Here is a 21,069-nt window from a genome sequence, read left to right on the forward strand (position 1 = left end):
AATCATTTTGAAAGCTTCTCAAGCTTGAGAGGGGTTGAGAAGAAGAAAGTCATTGAGATAAATTGGAAAATCCATAAAATTTGATTTTACCTTCAAGTTTGGCTTGATTCTCTATAAGGAGTGAAGCCCCCGACAAATCAATTGGTCCACCAAGAGAAGAAGAGAAACTCCAAGAGTTGTTGTAGAGAGAGAGAGAGAGATCCAAGCTCCCAAGAGAGAGGAAAATTTAAGAGATAATAGAAAATATGATTATTTTAATATAATACTGGCATGGTATAGCTCCAATACTTTTTTACAAAAGACTGATGGTCTATTTATAGGTGAGGGAGGCCACTAACCAAGTCCAACTAGGTTCTAGAATTTTCCAAGTTCAGTTTGACTCAATTTGGACCAATTTGGCTCCCTTTTTGATTTGGTTTGATCTCGGAGAGAGGAGAGAGGAGAGATAAAAATATCACAATTTTTTTGAATTAAAAACCCTTCCACACATGTGAAAGAGGTGCCTACCTCAAGAGTCACCCTTTCCTTACCAAGGTGTCAAAAATGCATCATTATTCCAAAATATCTTATTTTTTTAGTAATATCTCATAATTTTTAACTAATAAACCTTATACTCAGTCAACTCTTCATCTTATGTGAGCATTTACTCTTTTTTGGGTGGAGAGATAAAAATATCACAATTTTTTTGAATTAAAAACCCTTCCACACATGTGAAAGAGGCGCCTACCTTAAGAGTCACCCTTTCCTTTACCAAGGTGTCAAAAATGCATCATTATTCCAAAATATCTCATTTGTTTAGTAATATCTCATAATTTTTAACTAATAAACTTTATACTCAGTCAACTCTTCATCTTATGTGAGCATTTGCTCTTTTTTGGGTATTTTCTTTTATTCTTTAATAGATTTATCTCATCCCAATACTTGGATTAATCCAATTGGCCCATTGGAACCTTAATTGGACCATAATCCAAAAATTTCTGAAATGTAGACCCTTAGGCTAAGGTCCCTTATACACATTTTCAATTAATTCCTAATGCACATTGGAAAGTTCATTTTGAACTTCTGTTTCAGGGGAATCCATTTTAGACACTAGGAGTATTTTTATATCCAAAGATATCTCAATTTTGGATTTTCTCTCTCTAGATGTTTTCTTTCTCTAGGCTAAAACAGGCTAAAACAAGATCTTTCTTCTATTTCAGAGAGGGGAATAATTACAAGAATAGAAGGGGAGGTTCTTACATCTTTACACCTCAAAAGCTGGAGGGAGGAAACTTACAATCTACCCCACTTAAGAAACGCGAGATATCCTCATCTTGCAGGTGGAGTATAATCTCTTTCATCTTCTTCTTCTTCAATCACTTCCAACGTTACTGCCTTGGAAGTGGACGACTGATTTGGGAACATCTCTCTTTGACTTCCCCTATTCTAAGGCGGAGGTCTTGCATTACTTTAGATTGAAACTGAGGTCTTGCATTACTTTGGATTGAAACTGAGGGTTGGTTAGAGGGTCTACCTTTGGGGTTTCCCTAATTTTGACGGAAAGGAACCTGATTACTCTGGAAGGAAGGAGCTGCACTCTGGAATCTTGGTCCCTAACTTTCTTGCCCTGAAACCCTTGATCCAAAAGGAGTTGAGAAATCCATGATACGATGTCCAAATCCTTGACAGCTATAGCATTTCACTTCTTTGTTCAAGGGTGGAACTTTTGAAGTTGAATCCCAGGGGATTGCATTCCGGGAAAAAGACGTTTCTTCGATTCTAGAACTTCCCATATCTTGGGTTTGACCTTGTTGTCTCTTAGGTGGTGGAAAGTTGGAATCACCCTCCAAAGCTAGAAATCTTTTGAAAGATGAAGGTGGACCTTGACATTAAAGGCCTTGGCGAAATCCTTTGCCATCCGCACTACTTCGGCCATGGAAACTGGCTTGACATATTCCACTAGGATATTCAAAGGTTCGTTCAGTCCTCGAATGAACCTAACCATCAGCTGTTCTTCATCGAGCGGTGGTGAGTACTTGAGGAGGAGAAAGAACGCCTGATGATATTCTTCAATAGTTCTACTCCCCTGGGTTAGCTCTAAGAATTCGTTCATCTTGGTTTCCAAAAAGCCGGGAGGACAGAATCTCTTCCTTAGGTAAATCTTGAGATCATTCCATGTCTGGGTGTTCCGATCCAGATGGTTTGTTGTCTCGCAATGGTTTCTCCATGCCACTCTAGCTGTTTCTACTATCTTCAGCCTTGCAAGAGCCATTTTACTCTTCTCATTGTACTCGGTGACATCGAAGTATTCTTCCATTGCTTCGATCCACTTCTCCCCAGCCTCGCCCAAGTTTTCCCTTTCACCCTTGAAAGGTCCAGGCTACGATATATGAAGAGAACATCCGGGTCAAGCTCTTCCTCATCGAGTTGGGGATTAACATTCCTACCACGACGACCTCGATCCATGATCTTATCAATACGAAAATTCTTGTTAAGTGCCTTTTTCCCAAATTAACCAAGTTGCTCAAGTGAAAAGACCACTTTATTTATAATTCAATTCAAATTCAACTTTAGATCAACCTGATTCTGGGGTTCTTTAGATTGGTCAGCCCCCCCCACAGAATCCTGGGATAAAGATCCCTTCTACAAGAAGAACATACAAAACTCATTATTACGAGAGAATAATTCATTCATATTCTTATCACAATAATGGTCCATCAAATCAGAAATTCCATCTGAACATTCCTTCATGGAAATTTTAGTTATGCAGATTCTCAATTTGTCATTCCTTAATTAGATCCACTGGGTCAAAGGTCAAACAGCAACAATCTGTCAGCACAATTCACTAATCTCATAGTGATTTGCTGAAGTCATAGTGATCATTCCAGTTACTAACATCATCACTAGGATTCGTCCCATTCCTATTGTGGCTTTGTTCAACTTATCTTCTTTCAACCAAAATATAGAAATCATCATCTTTCAATCAGAATCCAAATCAATTCATCAATTCTCAACCACAATTCAAAAATCATATCAACCAGCATTTGAATTCATCCACTGGATATCATTTTTTCTTATAACTTCAAGGTCTTAGATTTACTCGTATGTATTGTCAGTAAAGAGCTACAGATATACCCACGGTATATACGGGTAGTCACGGTCCTTGGAGCTATAAGGTAAATACCATTATATCTAGACCTCAAGCAAATCAGGGATTCCATACAATTGTGGTACTTCTATCTGAAGACTTACTTTCCAATTTATGAATCTTCATTCTGAATATCAATTTATATGAATTTCATCACACCGTTACAATCTTTTACTGGTACTTCATAAATTTTTACATTTCTTGCGTCTTGGTTGATCCACTTTAGCCAATTCGCTCTGACACCAGCTGAAAGATCCCTGCCCCCTCCGCGCAATGAATTCTGGGGTGCTAGTAGCGGAAGTAGCACTTTTTGCGTAGGGCAGAACCTCTCACTCGGGGCCTCGCCCACAGATATTCGGTCAAGAGAATAATCCCTCGGTTCTTCCAAAACCGAACCTAGAAAAACTTCCCTTGCCCAATAAACATAGGCGATTCCTCCAGGATATTTTATTCTAATGTAGTCAAGGTCTTCACTAACCAAACTAATCCGACCGAACCCGTAAATCTCATGGTTAGATCAAGGAAGAGACTTGCACTTGGATCAAAGAGACCAACACTTTTTGCCTCGTCAAGAGGCACAGTCCGTTGATTCTTTTCTATAGAACAAAGACTATCCGAGATTTACTTCATCTATCATAACATAACAGAATTGAGTCTCATTTTAGGGATCCATCAGTCCAGCCTAACCTCATCCAATCCCATGGGTTAGCCAATCACCCAACCACTATAGTGATAGGATCCATTTAGAAATTTGGTTATGTTTTGCCCCCCTGCATACCAGGGAAAAGAGTTCCCAGGCCCCCTAGCCGACGCTTCAAGCAAACTTCAAGATAGTCACACCACTTACACACCCAATATGAAATTGCCTACTTCACAGATTCACCTGTCTTTAAAACAATCTTTTAATGAAATCGTAATATCACTGATTATATTCTTCAAAAATATCTAGCTTGAATTCTAATTTCCAATCATTCCATAATCGGTGTACCTATGATATCATTGGCAACCAGAATGCTCACCACTTGTTCACTTAGGAGCCTTTTCAATAGTTCCTAGCTCATAGTACCCAAAAATATCTTCACTTAAGAAAATCCATATGGACTCTCTGAAGATCAGCAAGATCAACCAACAGATTTATATAAAAGAGTCATGGTCTCATCCGTTGAGGACCAGCAAGGCCAATCAACCAGATCCATACTCCAATTCAGAAAACAACTCTAACACATTGTTCCATTTTCTTCCCCGACGCATGCGTGGGTATCTTCGGTGACCTAGAGCCCGAGCACCATATGGTCAGCACCCTCTAGGCTCCTTCGTAGGTCACCAAGCACTTCACTCATAGGCCGCTTCCTTGGTCCCTCATCCACCATATCGAAAGCTCACCATTTAAATCAAGACCTCGGCCGAGACCTTGCTACGTGAGACGTCCTCCATTGACTCTCTATCAGCTGTTGCAACTTTATCACTTAGGTCTCCACACCACGATCTCGTTCACAAGATGGTCAAAATGCTTCCCCAACATTCTTGACATAAAACACTCATTTACAAACAGGTTTGATAAATACAGTTTCTAACGAACTCTCATCTTTCCACATTGTTCCACATCATTTCTCGTTATTCCACATTCTTCTACATCAATTCACATTGCTTATTTTGCATCCAGTCATATGTATTCCCATCCATTCTCATCCAGTCATATGTATTCCCATCGTCCTTCATCCATTCTCATCCAGTCATATGTATTCCACATCGTTCATCATCCATTCTCATCCAATCACATCATATTACATCTCATCACATCACATCATATTACATCAATTCATCCAATCACATCATATTACATCTCATCACATCTATCCTGATCACATCACATCACAACATATCCACATTGCATCGCATCCATTCATATCACATCACATCCATCTACATTCATTCAGATCTACATCACATCCGCATATCATCACATCACGTTCACATCTATTTACATCACTTCACATCCATTCACATCTACCCAAGTTCACATCACATCACATCTCATCTATCCACATCATATCTCATCCATTCATATCTAACCAGATCCACATCACATCACATCCATTTACATCTCATTACATCACATTCACATCGCACCATATCTCACCACATCCACTTACATCTCATCACATCCATCACACCCATTCACATCCCACATTCATTCACATGCATATCTATCACATCACATCTCATTCTCATCCATTTACATCACATCACATCCTTTCACATATCATCACATCTCATTCATCCATTTACATCACATCACATCCTTTCACATATCATTATATCTTATTCACATCCACATCTATATCCATTTACATCACATCGCAGCTCATCCACATCTCATCACATTCACATCCACATCCATTCACATTCACATCCACATCCATATCCATTTACATCACATCACATCTCATCACATCCACATCCACATCCACATCCATTTACATCACATCACATCTCATCCACATCTCATCACAGCCACATCCACATCCATTTACATCACATCTCGTCACATCCACATCCACATCCACATCCACATCCATTTATATCACATCACATCTCGTCACATCCACATCCACATCCACATCCATTTACATCACATCACATCTCATCACATCCACATCCACTCACATCTCATCACATCCACATCCACTCACATCTTATTAGATCGCATTCACATCTTATTACATCGCATTCACATTTAGTACCGTTTTCTACTTTCAATATCCATAGGACTTTTCTAAATTTCTCCCAATTGCTTGGTCTAGTTAAAGGTACTTTTTCTTGATGGATATTTTCATATTCTTTCTCAAATTTCTCAAGTAAAATATATTCAGTATTCTTCTTTTAAGTAAAAGATTCCTCTTTTTGCATAGAAATAAATTTACCAAAAATTTCTCTTTTACCAATTAATTACTTGGATCTCAATTATCATGGGAATTCCTCTTTTTGTATAAAAATAAATTTACCAAAATTTACACTTTTCTCATAATCAATTAATTATGCATAAGTACAAAAAAAATATTTCTCATGAATATGATGAAAATCATTCTTTTTGCATAGGATGTCCAATCCTAGAATATGGTAGAAAGTCCTCTCTTAGCATTATGCATAAAAATAAGATATGTATTATTTTCTAAAAATTTTACCATAGCTTCGCTGCTATTACTGATAATTCTTAATTTTTTCTAAAGAATAAAATCTTGTAATGAAAATATGATAGTAATTCCTCTTTTATGCTTAAAATCAAACTATGAATTTAAATCATAATTTTAACCATAATCATAAAGTTAATTATGGTCATCCCAATAAATTAAGCTAATTTCATTATTTCTCTTTTTCCAAATTGATAGGATAATCTATTTCTCATTTAGAATCAATCAAAGTAGTTTTTAACTACTTATAAATAATCTAAAAGAAATAACCATTATTTTGTTAACACAAAATCATAAAAATACCATTTTCTTAATCTCTAGCTTATCAAGCCTAGAGTTTAGCTTTGAATTAAGAGACTATCATTGAGAAGCATCCTTTTCCAAGGGATTTAACCATAAAGATGGCTATTCTTTTAGAGAGAGAGATTTACTTAAAGAAAGCATTATAATTTAAGCATAAAGGTTAACTTAATGCTAATTAAATATTAAGAAACTTAGGAAAAGCTTGATTTGAATTAGAACAATCATTTTGAAAGTTTTTCAAGCTTGAGAGGGGTTGAGAAGAAGAAAGTCATTGAGATAAATTGGAAAAACCATAAAATTTGATTTTACCTCTAAGTTTGGCTTGATTCTCTATAAGAAGTGAAGCTCTCGACCAATCAATTGGTCCACCAAGAAGAGAAGAGTAACTCTAAGAGTTATTGTAGAGAGAGAGAGCTCCAAGCTCCCAAGAGAGAGAGAGAGAGCTCCAAGCTCCCAAGAGAGAGGAAAATTTAAGAGATAATAGAAAATATGATTATTTTAATATAATATTGGCATGGTATAGCTCCAATATTTTTTTACAAAAGACTGATGGTTTATTTATAGGTGAGGGAGGCCACTAACCAAGTCCAACTAGGTTCTAGAATTTTCCAGGTTCAGTTTGACACAATTTGGACCAGTTTGGCTCCCTTTTTTATTTGGTTTGATCCAAGAGAGAGGAGAGATAAAAATATCATTTTTTTTGGAATTGAAAACCATTCCTTACCAAGGTGTCAAAAATGCATCATTATTCCAAAATATCTCATTTTTTTAGTAATATCTCATAATTTTTAACTAATAAACCTTGTACTCGGTCAACTCTTCATCTTATGTGAGCATTTACTTTTTTTTGGGTATTTTCTTTTATTCTTTAGATTTATCTCATCCCAACACTTGGATTAATCCAATTGGCCCATTGGAACCTTAATTGGACGATAATCCAAAAATTTCTGAAATGTAGACCCTTAGGCTAAGGTCCCTTATACACATTTTCAATTAATTCCTAATGCACATTGGAAAGTTCATTTTGAGCTTCTATTTCACGGGAATCCATTTTAGACACTAGGAGGATTTTTATATCCAAAGATATCTCAATTTTGGGTTATCTCTCTCTAGACATTTTCTCTCTCTAGGCCAAAACAAGGTAAAACAAGATCTTTCTTCTATTTCAGAGAGGGGAATAATTACAAGAATAGAAGGGGAGGATCTTACACCTTTACACCTCAAAAGCTGGAGGGAGGAATCTTACAGATAGCTTATTGTAGAAGCTCAGTTTGTGGTGAAGAGTGTTGCATATGTCAAGGGATTCGAATTCTAAGAGACATTTTCCATTATAGCTAGATTGACCATAGTTTATAGAGTCCTACAACATAGGAGTGGCCAACTATGTAAATGGATATAAAGTTAGTTTTTGTAGAAGGAGGTGCATGTGATGCAACCACTAGGATTTATGGTCTGTGATTTGGAAGATGTTGGAATTAGGGTTGCAGGAAAGCACACAAAGCTTGGAGAAGAAGAAAACAAGAATGCACACAACACATAGTGTATTAGATTGTGTCAATGTACAAAAATAAGCTTGGAGAAGAAGAAAACAAGAATGCACACAACACACAGTGTATTAGATTGTGTCAATGTACAAAAATAAGTTAGCCCTAGAATAATGGGCGTATATACAAGCCGGGGAAAAAAAACTCCTAAAGAGGGAAAAAGTGCCCCGGCGGTCCTAAGTGTGTTCACACACATCACTGCATATATATATGGCAACAAATCCCCCCTGGGAGTGATGTGTGTTCACACACATCACTACTTATATATATGGCAACAAATCCCCCCTGGGAGTGATGGTGTGAACGAGAGCTGGCACTCATGTATAGGAAAGTGCCATGCCTGAAGTAGATCAGTCCACAAAGGGGAGCAAGCCCAAAGCTTTGCGAAGAGCTTTGAACTTCTCACGAGGAATCGCCTTCGTAAAAAGATCGACAAGGTTGTCCTGTGTTAGCACATAGGCCAAGCTGATCTCTCCTGCTGAGAGTCTCTCCCTGACATAGTGATAATGCACCTCAATGTGCTTTGTGCGAGCATGAAAAACTAGGTTTCTCCCAACTGCCAATGCGCTCTGACTGTCAGTGTAGATAGAGGTGGACTCACACACACTCAACCGTAGCTGTGAAAGCTGCCCTGTACTCAACTTTACAACTAGAAGTGGCCACAGTAGGTTGCTTCTTGTGCTCAACCAAGATATGTATGGTCTACCGAGCATGAAACAAAAACTACTTGTGGACACTCTTGTGTCATAGCAACCAGCCCAATCTGAGTCCGAAAAAGCATGTAAATCTGGCGGCAACGATCCCCCCTTGGGATAAAATAACCCAAGATGTATGGTGCCACTCAAGTAGCGAAAGATGCGTTTAACTACCTTCCAATGGTGAGACCCTGGGCTATGCATAAACCTGCTTACCTGTGAGACTGCAAACTGAATGTCTGGCCTCGTAATGCATACGTAAATGAGGCAACCAACAGTTGTAATATAGAGTGTGACATCAAAGTGATCTCGAGCATCATGAAGACTCAACTTCAAACCTATCTCCATTGGAGTAGCAATAGGCTTGCAGTCTTCAAGGCCAAATCTTCGCAACAATGTCTCAATATACTTTGTCCTGACACAAAGAAATACCTCCATCACACTGCTTAAATTGTATCCCCAAATAATGATGCAAATGCCCCAAATCTGATATCTCAAAAGAGGCATTCAAACCAGCCTTAAAATCAGCAATATGACTCTCATTTGGTCCTGTGAGCAGCATGTCATCAACATAGAGAGCAATGATTAGATGTACACCATCCACACGTTTAATATACAAAGTGCTTTCTGTTGGAATATTCTGAAAACCATGTGCAGTCAAATATGCATGTATCTTTTCATACCAAGCTCGTGGAGCTTGCTTTAAACCATATAAAGCCTTTTTCAACCTGCACACTTTGTTTTCCTGCCCTCTTTTAACAAAACCACGAGGCTGCGATACATACACCTCCTCATGCAAATCTCCATTCAAGAATGTAGTCTTTATGTCCAACTGATGTACATTCCAACCATTATGAGCTGCCAATGCACAAATGCTACGAATGGTAGTCATACGACAAGTGGGAGCAAAGGTCTCATCAAAATCAATGCCATTTTCTTGAGCATAACCCTTTGCAACAAGTCTAGCCTTATAGTGATCAACACTGCCATCTGGCTTTCGTTTCAACTTAAAAGCCCACTTACATATCCAATGACCTTTTTACCAATAGGCAAATCACACAAAGACCATGTACCATTCTTCATTATAGCATCATATTCACTTTGCATTGCAGCCAACCAATTTTCTGTTTTTTGTGCCTCATCATATGAAAGAGGTCCTTCCTCTTCACACATACTAGACACAGCCAAAGCATAACAATCTGATGCATAAGAGGCACGCTGAAAACCTGAACGAGTATAACTAGACATAGGTGCATCAATTTTACTATCACGCAAGGTTTGCACCAGCCATTTAGGCATACCTCTAGCCTGCTCATTTTCAGCCCTATCCTCATAAATTACATCCTGTAAATCTGCATTAGAAATAGGCTGATCTATGATGTCGTTTGAAATCTGCATAGGCTGAATATTTGCCTCATTATAGGACTTACATTTGAAATCCCACCTATAAACAGAGGCAACAACGTATCAAATACATCCGGTGAGAGCTCACACCTGTCTCTTTGGTACATGATAACAAAGGCTGCACAGCATCTTCCACAAAAACAACATCTTGACTAATCAAGATACGCTTTGATTGTAGATGATACAATCTGTAACCCTTGCTCTCAGCACTATAGCCAACAAAAATGCATTTGACAGCCTTATCATCCAATTTTCTACGTTGTTGCACAGGCACTAAAGCATAGGCCAAGCAACCAAAGACATGCAAGTGACCAATATAAGGCTTCCTGCCATGCCAAGCTTCGTATGGAGTAACAGACTGCAAGGTCTTAGTGGGACACCTGTTGAGTACATATGCAGCACACATGATTGCCTCAAGACAAAACGCATGTGGCAAAGCTTGACTCTTGACCATACATCGTGCCATCTCCATAAGTGACCTATTTTTCCTCTTAGCAACACCATTTTTCTGAGGGATATACAGCACTGTACATTGGTGTTTTATCCCACGACTAGCCAGAAATGCATCAAACTCTTTAGACATGTACTCCCCCCCCCGATCAGAATGGAGGGTGCCCACAGTACAATTGGATACATTTTCAACCATAAGCAAAAACTGTTTGAAGCACAAAAACACTTCAAAATTTGCCTTCAGTGGATATACCCATGCATGCCTTGAGTAATCATCAATGAAAGTCACGAAGTACAAGTGTTTACCAAATGACGGAGTTTGCATAGACCCACATACATCACTATGTACAAGTTGCAATTTGCGACGACGACGAGTGGCCCGCACAGAACCATCCTTTGGAAACGCAAAACGCTGCATTTTGCCCAAAATACAGCCTTCACAAACATGTTTCAATGGTGCCTCAAGAGGGGGCAATGAAGCAACCATATCAAATTTCTGCAAATTTAGCAAACTAGCAAAGTTCAGATGACCAAAATGAGCATGCCATAGTTTTGCATCTGAAACTGCCTTTTCATCTTAGAAATTGCATTTGCTAAATCTTCCACACACTTGTCATAGGAATTGAGCCTATAAAGCCCACGAAACAAGGTGCGAGATACAATAATCGTATCACCAGAAGTCAAATCATGAATAGTACATCTGTCATCCACAAATTTGACTACAAGTCCAAGTCTAGCAAGCGTAGAGACATACAATAGATTCTTCTTTAACCCTGGCACATACAAAGCATCTGAAAAGTGTGAAAGCGCTGCCATTTGCAGCAGTAAGCATAATTTTACCAACGCCCTTCACTGGGTAAGAAGCATTATTGGCACATGTGACAGTATTCCCATTAGGGACAGCATCAAGACAAGTTAACATATCACGATGCGAGGTAATGTGCTTTGTAGTACCACTGTTAAAATACCATACATCAGAGTCAACAAAAACTGCCAAACATGCATCATGTACAGGTGGGTCATACTGGCAATACATGCTAAACGCCCATTCTGTATCCTGCACAACATTTGCTGAATCTGCATTTGTAGAAGCATCCGCTATTGTGGCTGCATTTGACTCTTTCTTCTTTGCCTCTTTAGCCTTTAGCTTAGGGAAATTCTTAATGACATGATCGGTTGCTTTACAATAGTTGCACCTGATCTTTTTCTTGCCTTTATCAAGAGCCTTCTCAGACCTATTGTTGCTACCTGTGGAAGGAGAAGAAGTTGCAGACCTACTAATAGGAGAAGAAACAGTGGAAGGGGTTGCCTTACCACTTTTTCTCTGCTGGGCAGCAACAAATGCCTGATCAACTGCACGCTACCTAGCCCTGTTTTGCCTAGACTGCGCTTCTTGCAAGAGCTTGTTGGCTAAAGTATCATACTTGACAACATCAGGTCTGTCCTCAAAGTAACAAGTCTCCACGTGGAAGCAAAAGTCTGATATGACTCAGGTAAAGCATCAAGAACAGTCTGCACAAGAGAATGATCAGGAATAATCTCACCTGCAGAAATCAACTGTTCCTTGAGATCTTTAATCTTAGCAAGAAAAACATTCATGTCATCATCTTTCTCCATAATCTTGGATTCTAGCTCTTTACGCAGGTAAGAGATTTTTGCCTCGTTACGACCTGCATACAAACCAGCTAGAATATCCCAAGCCTGTTTTGCTGTTTTAGCTGAACGAATATGTGGAGTGATGTTACGTTTGACAGAAAGTGTAATCAAGGCATGAGCGTGCGCATCTTTACCATCCCAACGAGCTTGTTCAGTAGTGGGTAAAACAGCAGCAATAGTAGAGCTGCTAGAACTTGCAACATCCTTAACAGATCCTACATCCACAGAACCTGGACGTACATCCATACCCTGCACAATGTTCCACACTCCTTTTGCAACCAAAACATGCTGCATCATGTATGCCCAAAGTGGGTAGTTGCTGTCTCCATCCCGTTTGTCATCACCAGACAACATGCGAAATACATCATTGTTGTTATCAACCATGGCCACTAACTGAAACTGATGCAAAAGCTACCTATAATGGAGCAAAGACTGAATAGAAAACAACTCGTGTTATGTAGCATGGTCCACAATAGAATACGTATGCCTGTTTTGCAAAAAACTGCACTGTTGAAATTTCTGCACACACCTGTACATAACTTGTAATGCAAAAACGGAGCCCGAAACGACCTCAGATGCAATTTCTGAGAACGCCAAGCCCTATGGGCTTAGAGCCGATGCTTGCTCTGATACCAATTGTTGGAATTAGGGTTGCAGGAAAGCACACAAAGCTTGGAGAAGAAGAAAACAAGAATGCACACAACACACAGTGTATTAGATTGTGTCAATGTACAAAAATAAGTTAGCCCTAGAATAATGGGCGTATATACAAGCCGAGGGAAAAAACCTCCTAAAGAGGGAAAAAGTGCCCCGACGGTCCTAAGTGTGTTTACACACATCACTGCCTATATATATGGCAACAGAAGATAAAGTTTATAGACCCAAAAACATGTTGTACACATGCTGAAATAGGCCCCTTGGGGGCGTGGTACCAATGGACTGACATATCCTTTTAAAGTAGGGCAGGTATATGATGATCATCCTTTGGACACCTCATCTTGATGAGAAAACATGAAATAGGCCCCTTGGGGGCGTGGTACCAATGGACTGACATATCCTTTTAAAGTAGGGCAGGTATATGATGATCATCCTTTGGACACCTCATCTTGATGAGAAAACATGAAAAGAAGATCTCACATACAAAAAAGAGTCATTAAGCCAAGAGTTTGAAATAATAAGGCTTGGGGTCATGTACTTTTGGTTGGGGATTGATATTTGGTAAGAGACAAATCAAATCTCTCAACATAAGTATGATGGAGAAATTTCAAGGATGGCCAAGTGTGCAAGTTGATGGGCACCTCACGGTGGGGAAGATATCTAGAGAGAGGATACTTCTCCCCATTAGTGGGATAGGATGCTTGTAGGGAGTCCCATCTTCTTGTGTAGCACACACATGGTTGGATGGTTTGGACTTTGGGGTGAGGTCATATGTGGCCGAATGGTTAAGCAATGGCTTAGGTAGGTTTAGCATCATGCCAAAAAGGCTACATGCAAGTGCAGAGATGATATTGTGCCGAAAAGGCTACATGCAACAAGTGCATATAATAAACCCATATTGGACCACATTAAGCGTAGATAGAGATCTTCTTGGGACATGGTATCTTTGGGTTATGAGGCTTGAATGGGATGCTAGATGACCTCGAATGGGTGCACCAAAACTTTAGAAATAATTTTCAACCTATTCTTACCCTAGTTAATTGATGTAATTGGTTGAGTCCAAATGTAGGGCAACTAAGAATGGCCAACCTAGCATATAACCACCCATGGTACTATATAGGTGGGTTTTGTAGCTTCCATCATATTTAGATTATCAGTTTTGAGATCTACGCTTATTGCTATGTGTGCCCTTCTTTCACATTGCATACATTATTTCTTCCATCAGCTTTGAGATCTACATTTATTGCTATGTGTGCCCGTCTGTCACATTGCATAGACTATTATCTTACTAAATTTCCATTTAAGCTCCCTCACAGGAGTGCATGGGTGGAAGGCAATTACCTGAGTTATAATATTACATCGATACTCCATCTCCATATTGCTAAGTTCTTGTTTTTTTAATAAAAGTTATGTTATTTTTGTTAACATACAAGTTGTAATTTCTTGAATTACAACTTGTATGTTAAGTTACAACTTATAAAAGTTGTACTATTTCTACGAAAATATAAGTTATAATTTCATAAATTATAACTCGTAAAAGTTTTGCTATTTTAGTTAACTACAAGTTGTAATTTCTTAAATTACAACTTGTACATTAAGTTCTGTTCTGCTATTTCGTTAATGTACAAGTTGTAATTTCATAAATTAAATCTTTTTTTTTAAATGTGGTAAAGACATTCTTAACATATTAAAACAGAAATACAAGGGCATTTAAGCCATCACTATAGTAAAACGGGCAAATGCGGTAAAATTTTTCAAAGTTTTAATCCAAAACTTTGGATAAGCTCTTCCTTTAACAAAGGTGTGGCCAAAAATGGAAGTTCCATTCAGGTTGTTCATGAGTCACAAATCCCTGTCTCTCAATCCAAGCCCCGGATGCTATTGGGGAGTGATGTTTGCGACTTCACACATGACAAAAAAAGAAAAGAAAAGGAAACAATTATAATTTTTGTCGAGTTATTTCCAATACTCTAGCTCATTTATTGACCATTTTCTTGGCACATGGAACCTAGGTGCGTGTAAGAAATTGTTCACACAAGCCCTCTCATTGTTGATCAATGGCAAGATAACAGTAAGGCAAAATGTAAGCAAGTGCTTCTTTGGGACAACTAAATTCACCTTGCACGTTTCCCCACCATGGTGCCTATTGTTGAAGCTTGTGAAACTAGGTTGCAAGCATAGGTGTGAAACGACCTAAGATCAGCATAGCTCTTTGGTATTTGTCACTGTGAACAAAGTGAGACTTCGAAGCGTGGGAACAGGCTCTAGGATCTAATCTAGAGTGGCCTAGCATTTGCTCTTGCTCGTTGGCTGACAGAATGAAGAAGGCATGCATTGAGACCTACCCTTCTTCTTACACCAACAACGACGCCTCTTCACTCTCATCATCAACGTGATAGCAGCCCGCCCCGACCCTGCCCTTCTTCTTACACCAACAACGACGCCTCTTCACTCTCATCATCAACGTTATAGCAGCCACTATCCTCGCCCCGACCCTACCATCCTCTCCACAGTTCTCCCGTGCAGATGGGCGCTTCGCAGTCCTCTCCCGAGCTTCCTCAGAAGAGCATCCATGAGTTCACAGTCAAGGTTCCCCTTTCTGCAAAGCCCTAGTTTTGTTGTTTATTGGCTAAACCTTCTGTTTCATTTCTTATTCGCTTCTATTACACTCTCATTTTACAGCTAATTATTTTGTAAGAATGGGGTCATGATCATCCTAGTTGGTAGGAATTGGTCATGATCATCCTATTTAGTAAGAAAGGGGGTTATGAGCATTGGTCAGAATGGGGTCGTGGGCATCATGTATGGTAAGAATGGGGTCATGGGTCATGATCATCCTGTAATAGTTAGCCAGTATTGGTATAACTAGCCCGCTTTAGGGCTAAAACTTGTTGCAGTGTAGGTGATTTTGATGATCCCTGATCCCTTTCTTACCATAACATTTCCAATGTCATCAGAACATGACCAACTTAAAATACATTCAGTTTGATATTAGGTTCCTTACCAGAGGACACTTCCATTTGCTTTTTAGGATGTAGCTGGCAAGGATGTGGATCTGAGTAATTACAAAGGCAAGGTGCTTGTAGTTGTAAATGTTGCTTCTAGATGGTAAGCTTGTGGCAGTCACTTTTGCTCCACCTGTGTTTTACTTTTCATGGAAATTTGATGCTTTTTATCCACCTTTTCTTTTTGTCAAAACCCTGTGTGTGCGTGCAGTGGCCTCACCAAAAGCAATTACACCCAATTATCAGAGTTGCACAGCAAGTACAAAGACAAAGGTGCGTATTTTATTTATTTGCACCTTTGTTTTTCCATAGTATCTATGAGAAACAATGCTACACAATCCATCTGCTCTTACTGCGCAGATTTTGAAATTCTGGCCTTCCCATGCAATCAGTTTGGATATCAAGAGCCAGGAAGCAATGATCAAATTCAGGAGTTTGCTTGCACAAGATATAAGGCGGAATTCCCAATTTTTGACAAGGTAGAGTGGTTCTTTGGCAATCTTTTCTCAGCTTGTCAAATGGTGCTTTGAGTGCATGCATGCACAGGTGCCAAGTTTACACAATTCTCACATGCACACTATACACAATTCTCACATGCACAGATGGCCTTGCACAATGCACACCCATATGAGTATACAGTTTGAGGTGTTCACATCTGATGTGGCCTGCAGGTTCATGTAAATGGTAAAGACACAGCTCCTATCTACAACTTCTTGAAGTCTAGCACGAAAGGGGGAGTTCTTGGCTCTCGGGTTAACTGGAACTTCACAAAGTTTTTGGTTGACCAGGATGGTTGTGTCGTGAGTCGTTATGGGCCTCAAACTGCACCATTTAAAATAGAGGTATGTGTGAATTGTCTTCAATGGGTATATTGCTCCTGCTGTGGCTGAGAAAGCAACTGGTCTGAGCCATTAGAGCTAACTATTGTGAAGAAAGCTGAAATTTCAATCCACACTCTTTTAACAATTTAAGCTTTTGTCAATAGCATGCATTAATGTGTTTCAGTGCACCCTGCGGCAGCACACTAGTTACAGTGCAAAAGCCCTCTATTCGGGTTAAGCCGGCAAAAGTGCCATTGAGGCTATTAGACCAAAATCATTTTTGGAAGTGTGCAGGTTTCAAATTTCGACATGCAGAGAAGGATAGCCACATCTCATCCTGTGCTGAGTAGGCCTGTGGGGTTTTTTCTGGGCCATGGTAGTTCGGCAGAGTGTAGTTTAAAAATCCTCATACTATCAGTATGCAGATAGCTAGCAACTTGAAGGAATCTGTGCAAGGTCTGGTGACAAGCTTTTGTCAAAATCATGTGAACGGGCATTTTTCTGCAGTAGTATGTACAGAACTATAAATTACTAGGTTAAGATTTGAAGGAGTTTCAACAATCTTGGAAGATAGTGAGTAAAGCTACATCATTGTGTCAATTATGGTGCTAATGCTAACAGGCAATATTATATACATCATCTGCACCAAATCCATTTACTATTTTGCATCCTATGCCATACTTGGCTATCCCTTTGATCAGGAGAATAAAGAGGGTCTTTGGCATTTGGCAAGGTGGTCCACAAGGACGCTCCTTACCAGGCGATCCCCGAGAGAAGATTCAATACATGAAGCAGAATTCAAGTCTGGTCACATTTGGTGCCCCAATGGCTTTATCCAAGGCCCTATGATGGGTTGCAACTACTCAACGCTTTGGAAATTAATTTGCATGGATCACTATGTTTGGATTGTACTAAGGTGAATCCAAAGAGCAAAGGAAGGTTGTTCTTCAAGTCCCTAACTATCTTTCAAACATTGGTGGCATACTTCGGGGGCAGTGTGATCATCATCATTATTTGAACATCTGTGTGCTTGGATGTGTGTTTTTATGTTGAGGCTATTGTCAACAGCCTGTCTGGGCTACATCAATAGGACTGCTAGCTGTTTTAGCCTTAAAGATGCTGCTATTCTTGCAAGGACACATTTCTCCTTATCTTTTATTTCAATTTAGAGACCACCTGTATAACTCTATGTTTCTTTGTTTTTTGCAGAATGATATCAAGCAACTTTTAGGTGTATAAGCAGCTGCAATAATTGGATTTTCTTGGTATAAGCTGTACCTTTTTAAGAGCTGATCTCTTCAAAGCACGTGTAGGAAGTTGCTCAAGTTAACAGCAGTTGGATTTCTTCTATTTTGGAGACCTTGGACATGTTGATCTTCGATTGACTGGAGTTTTGAACATGTTCAACAACGTAGCAATAGTTGGTTTTGATGGATAACCTGGGGGCTAATCAAGTGAATCTTTGCTCTATTAATATACTGTTGGGAATTCAGCTATTGTGATGTACAATTTAATTTTTGTATCGTCTTAGGTTGCATGAATGTATACATGACATTGGCATGCCAAGAAGTTAGGCAAGCACGTGTTAAGCTATACTTTGACATTGGAATGAAAACGTGGTATCAGTGATATGGATTTGTTATCTTCCTAGTCTCGAATGATGTTAAAACAAAGGCTTAGATGTACGGTTTGAGAGAGAGAGAGAGAGTGAGAGAGAAAGATATATTAAGTGTCTACTAAAGATCCAATGGGCCTATGCGACCAAAGTGATACAATAATGTCCATGTCATATCTCATCATGGAATGGAAAATAAAACAGAAACAAAACATAAACATAGCTATCTCACTGGGGTGATACAAAATTGTCCATGGAAACTCGTCATGGAGTACTAGGAACATAGAAACATGAGAGCAGCATTAGCTCCCCGTCGATGGTATACCACTCTTCAAAATATCAAGCATAGGGCGAATGAGTATGGCCGAGAGGTCTTCCTCAGCTATGTCGCGTGGAAAGGTAGCTTGATGGCAGCGGAGCATGTCTTGGATTTGGTGCTGATGAGGGAAGTTCTAATGGCATAGCCAAGCTAGCAGACCACATGATCCATATGACAATACTAAAGTGCTAGGAATGTAACCTAGGATCTCTCAATTTGAGGCTTAATGTGTAAGGCGTTGTGTGTGTGTGTGTGTGAGAGAGAGAGAGAGAGAGAGAGAGAGAGAGAGATTTATGGCATGGTCTAGTGGGTGAACCATGTGATCCATATGAAGACACTTAAGTGCTAGAAATGGAACCTAGTATCTCTTCATCATGTGTGATGGATAAACACGGGAGAGAGAGTGTTGTTTTCTCATCTTTGTTAAACTAGATCATTTGTTATCCATCCTCGCATGTCTAGGGTAATGGAGATTCTTCTTGAAACACATGAGATTTGTTGAAGATGTAGATGGAGGTGTTGAGATATTGAGCTCAACTAGTGTAGATATGGATGATATGCCATGATGACATCTCCACACTTAATGGCACTTTCATGGTTGGTGAGGTTATGGTTGATATGCCGTGATTGGTTTACATGTTGTATGACAATCACTTTGGTTACAAGAGTTATGGAGTAATTATAGAGCAAACTCGGTTCACACTATGGACCTTGTATGTTTTAGTAGTAGAGTATTTTCTCTTATAGGATGTGTCTTTAATATGTTATGGTTGTAAAAAAGTAAGGAGAAAGAAGAAAGTTTAACCATCCATCTCTCTACTCTTGTGTGTGTGAAGAAGTTTGTTTGCAAGGAACTACACCTCAGGCTCCCCCTTATATTCTTCTCAAAGTATTACTGCGTCAGTTTGTGTAACGAGCTCAAGAGGCAAGAAAAGAAGTCTGCACATGGGTAAGGGTAACTTTATCTCTTTCTCTTTGATTCAGAAGTAAATCTATGTACATAGCTACAGTCAAGGATAGTGACAATATGCACAGTAAGAGGGGACATTATCATATCTTGGGGATTCCTCTTCAGTGAAGCAAAAGCATATTGCATTTTGCGTTTCAAGGTTAGAGGACCTTTGTATCGTTATTTTGGCCGTTTAGAGTCATTTTGGACTTTGTTTTGGCTCTATAAGGTTTTCACAAACACTGTAGAAATGTTGATAGTACTGTGAGTGCATCAGTTGCTACAAGTTATGTTTGGCCTACATTGTTGTGAGTGCAGAAGTTATTGCAAGTTCTGTTTGGCTTAAAGAGTACTATATTTGGTGCAAGTGAAAGAAACTACAGGTAACAATGTCTGACAATCTATCACACATTGTGAGCAAGAGTTGGACACAAACTTCTTCTACGCATGGAAGTTTACGATGATAAACTTCCTCAATGAAAAAATGATATTGGGACTTTATTACATGTGACAAGAAGGAGCCAAAGCTTATGGAGGAAAATCTCACTCCACAATAGATACATGTCTTTAAGGCATAGCATTAGAGGGCCAACAAGGTTATGTATTGGCTCTCTTATTAGTGTGTTTGATTCTATGATTGGTCATCATATACAGGATGCAATGACACCTAAAGATGCATGGGATACATTGGTTAAGCCATATAGCATAAGTACCAAAACTAGGAAGATGCAGCTAAAGTAGAAGTAGCATAATGTTCAAAGGAATAAGTTATGTAACAATGATTACTCATTGAAGATTAAAGGGCTTGCAGATGCCCTTGCCTCTATTGTAGCACCAGTGAATGATTATGACTTGGTGTTGGTCACTTTGAATGTGCTTAAAAAATACCATGATAAGTTTCGGACATGTATCTAAATTTAAAAAAGTTTTCTAAACGTTCAAGACCTTATAGTCCTTTTGATTAGTGAGGAGATGAATGTTGGAAATGAATCATCCTCCAATAATGTGCAAGAGTAGGCTACTTACACAGACACAAGTAGAGGTAGATACGGATCTTCATTTAGAGGTCTAGGTGCAAAATAGGAATCAATAGAGGTAGATGTAGATCAGTGAGGAAATAAATGTTGGTAATGGATCATCCTCCAGTAATAAGCAGGAACATGTCATCTACACAAACACAAGTAGAGGTAGATGCAAATCTTCATTTAGAGACCGAGGTGCATGCCGATATGAAAACATGAATCATGAGGACAACAATAGGATTCATCCTCTAGTATAGTACCACTTGATGTTGACGACTTGGTGTGTTGATCACGTTGAATGGGCTTGTAAC

The 21,069-nt window shown here is 39.1% G+C and overlaps 1 protein-coding gene across 1 annotated transcript; it reads left to right on the forward strand.

The window, feature by feature from the left end:
* Positions 1-15,421: 15,421 nt before the first annotated feature.
* LOC147629209 (putative phospholipid hydroperoxide glutathione peroxidase) lies at positions 15,422-18,229 on the forward strand. Its single transcript, XM_086812472.1, has 6 exons — positions 15,422-15,616; positions 16,059-16,135; positions 16,244-16,305; positions 16,393-16,511; positions 16,704-16,874; positions 18,063-18,229. Exons 1-6 carry the CDS (start codon positions 15,554-15,556, stop codon positions 18,090-18,092), a joined length of 522 nt encoding a protein of 173 aa, XP_086668598.1. The 5' UTR covers positions 15,422-15,553; the 3' UTR covers positions 18,093-18,229.
* The last annotated feature ends 2,840 nt before the right edge of the window (positions 18,230-21,069 follow it).

The sequence above is a fragment of the Cibotium barometz genome, chromosome 18 (genome assembly GCF_041138505.1).
Source record: "Cibotium barometz isolate CiBa-2024 chromosome 18, ASM4113850v1, whole genome shotgun sequence".
Lineage (NCBI taxonomy): Eukaryota > Viridiplantae > Streptophyta > Polypodiopsida > Cyatheales > Cibotiaceae > Cibotium > Cibotium barometz.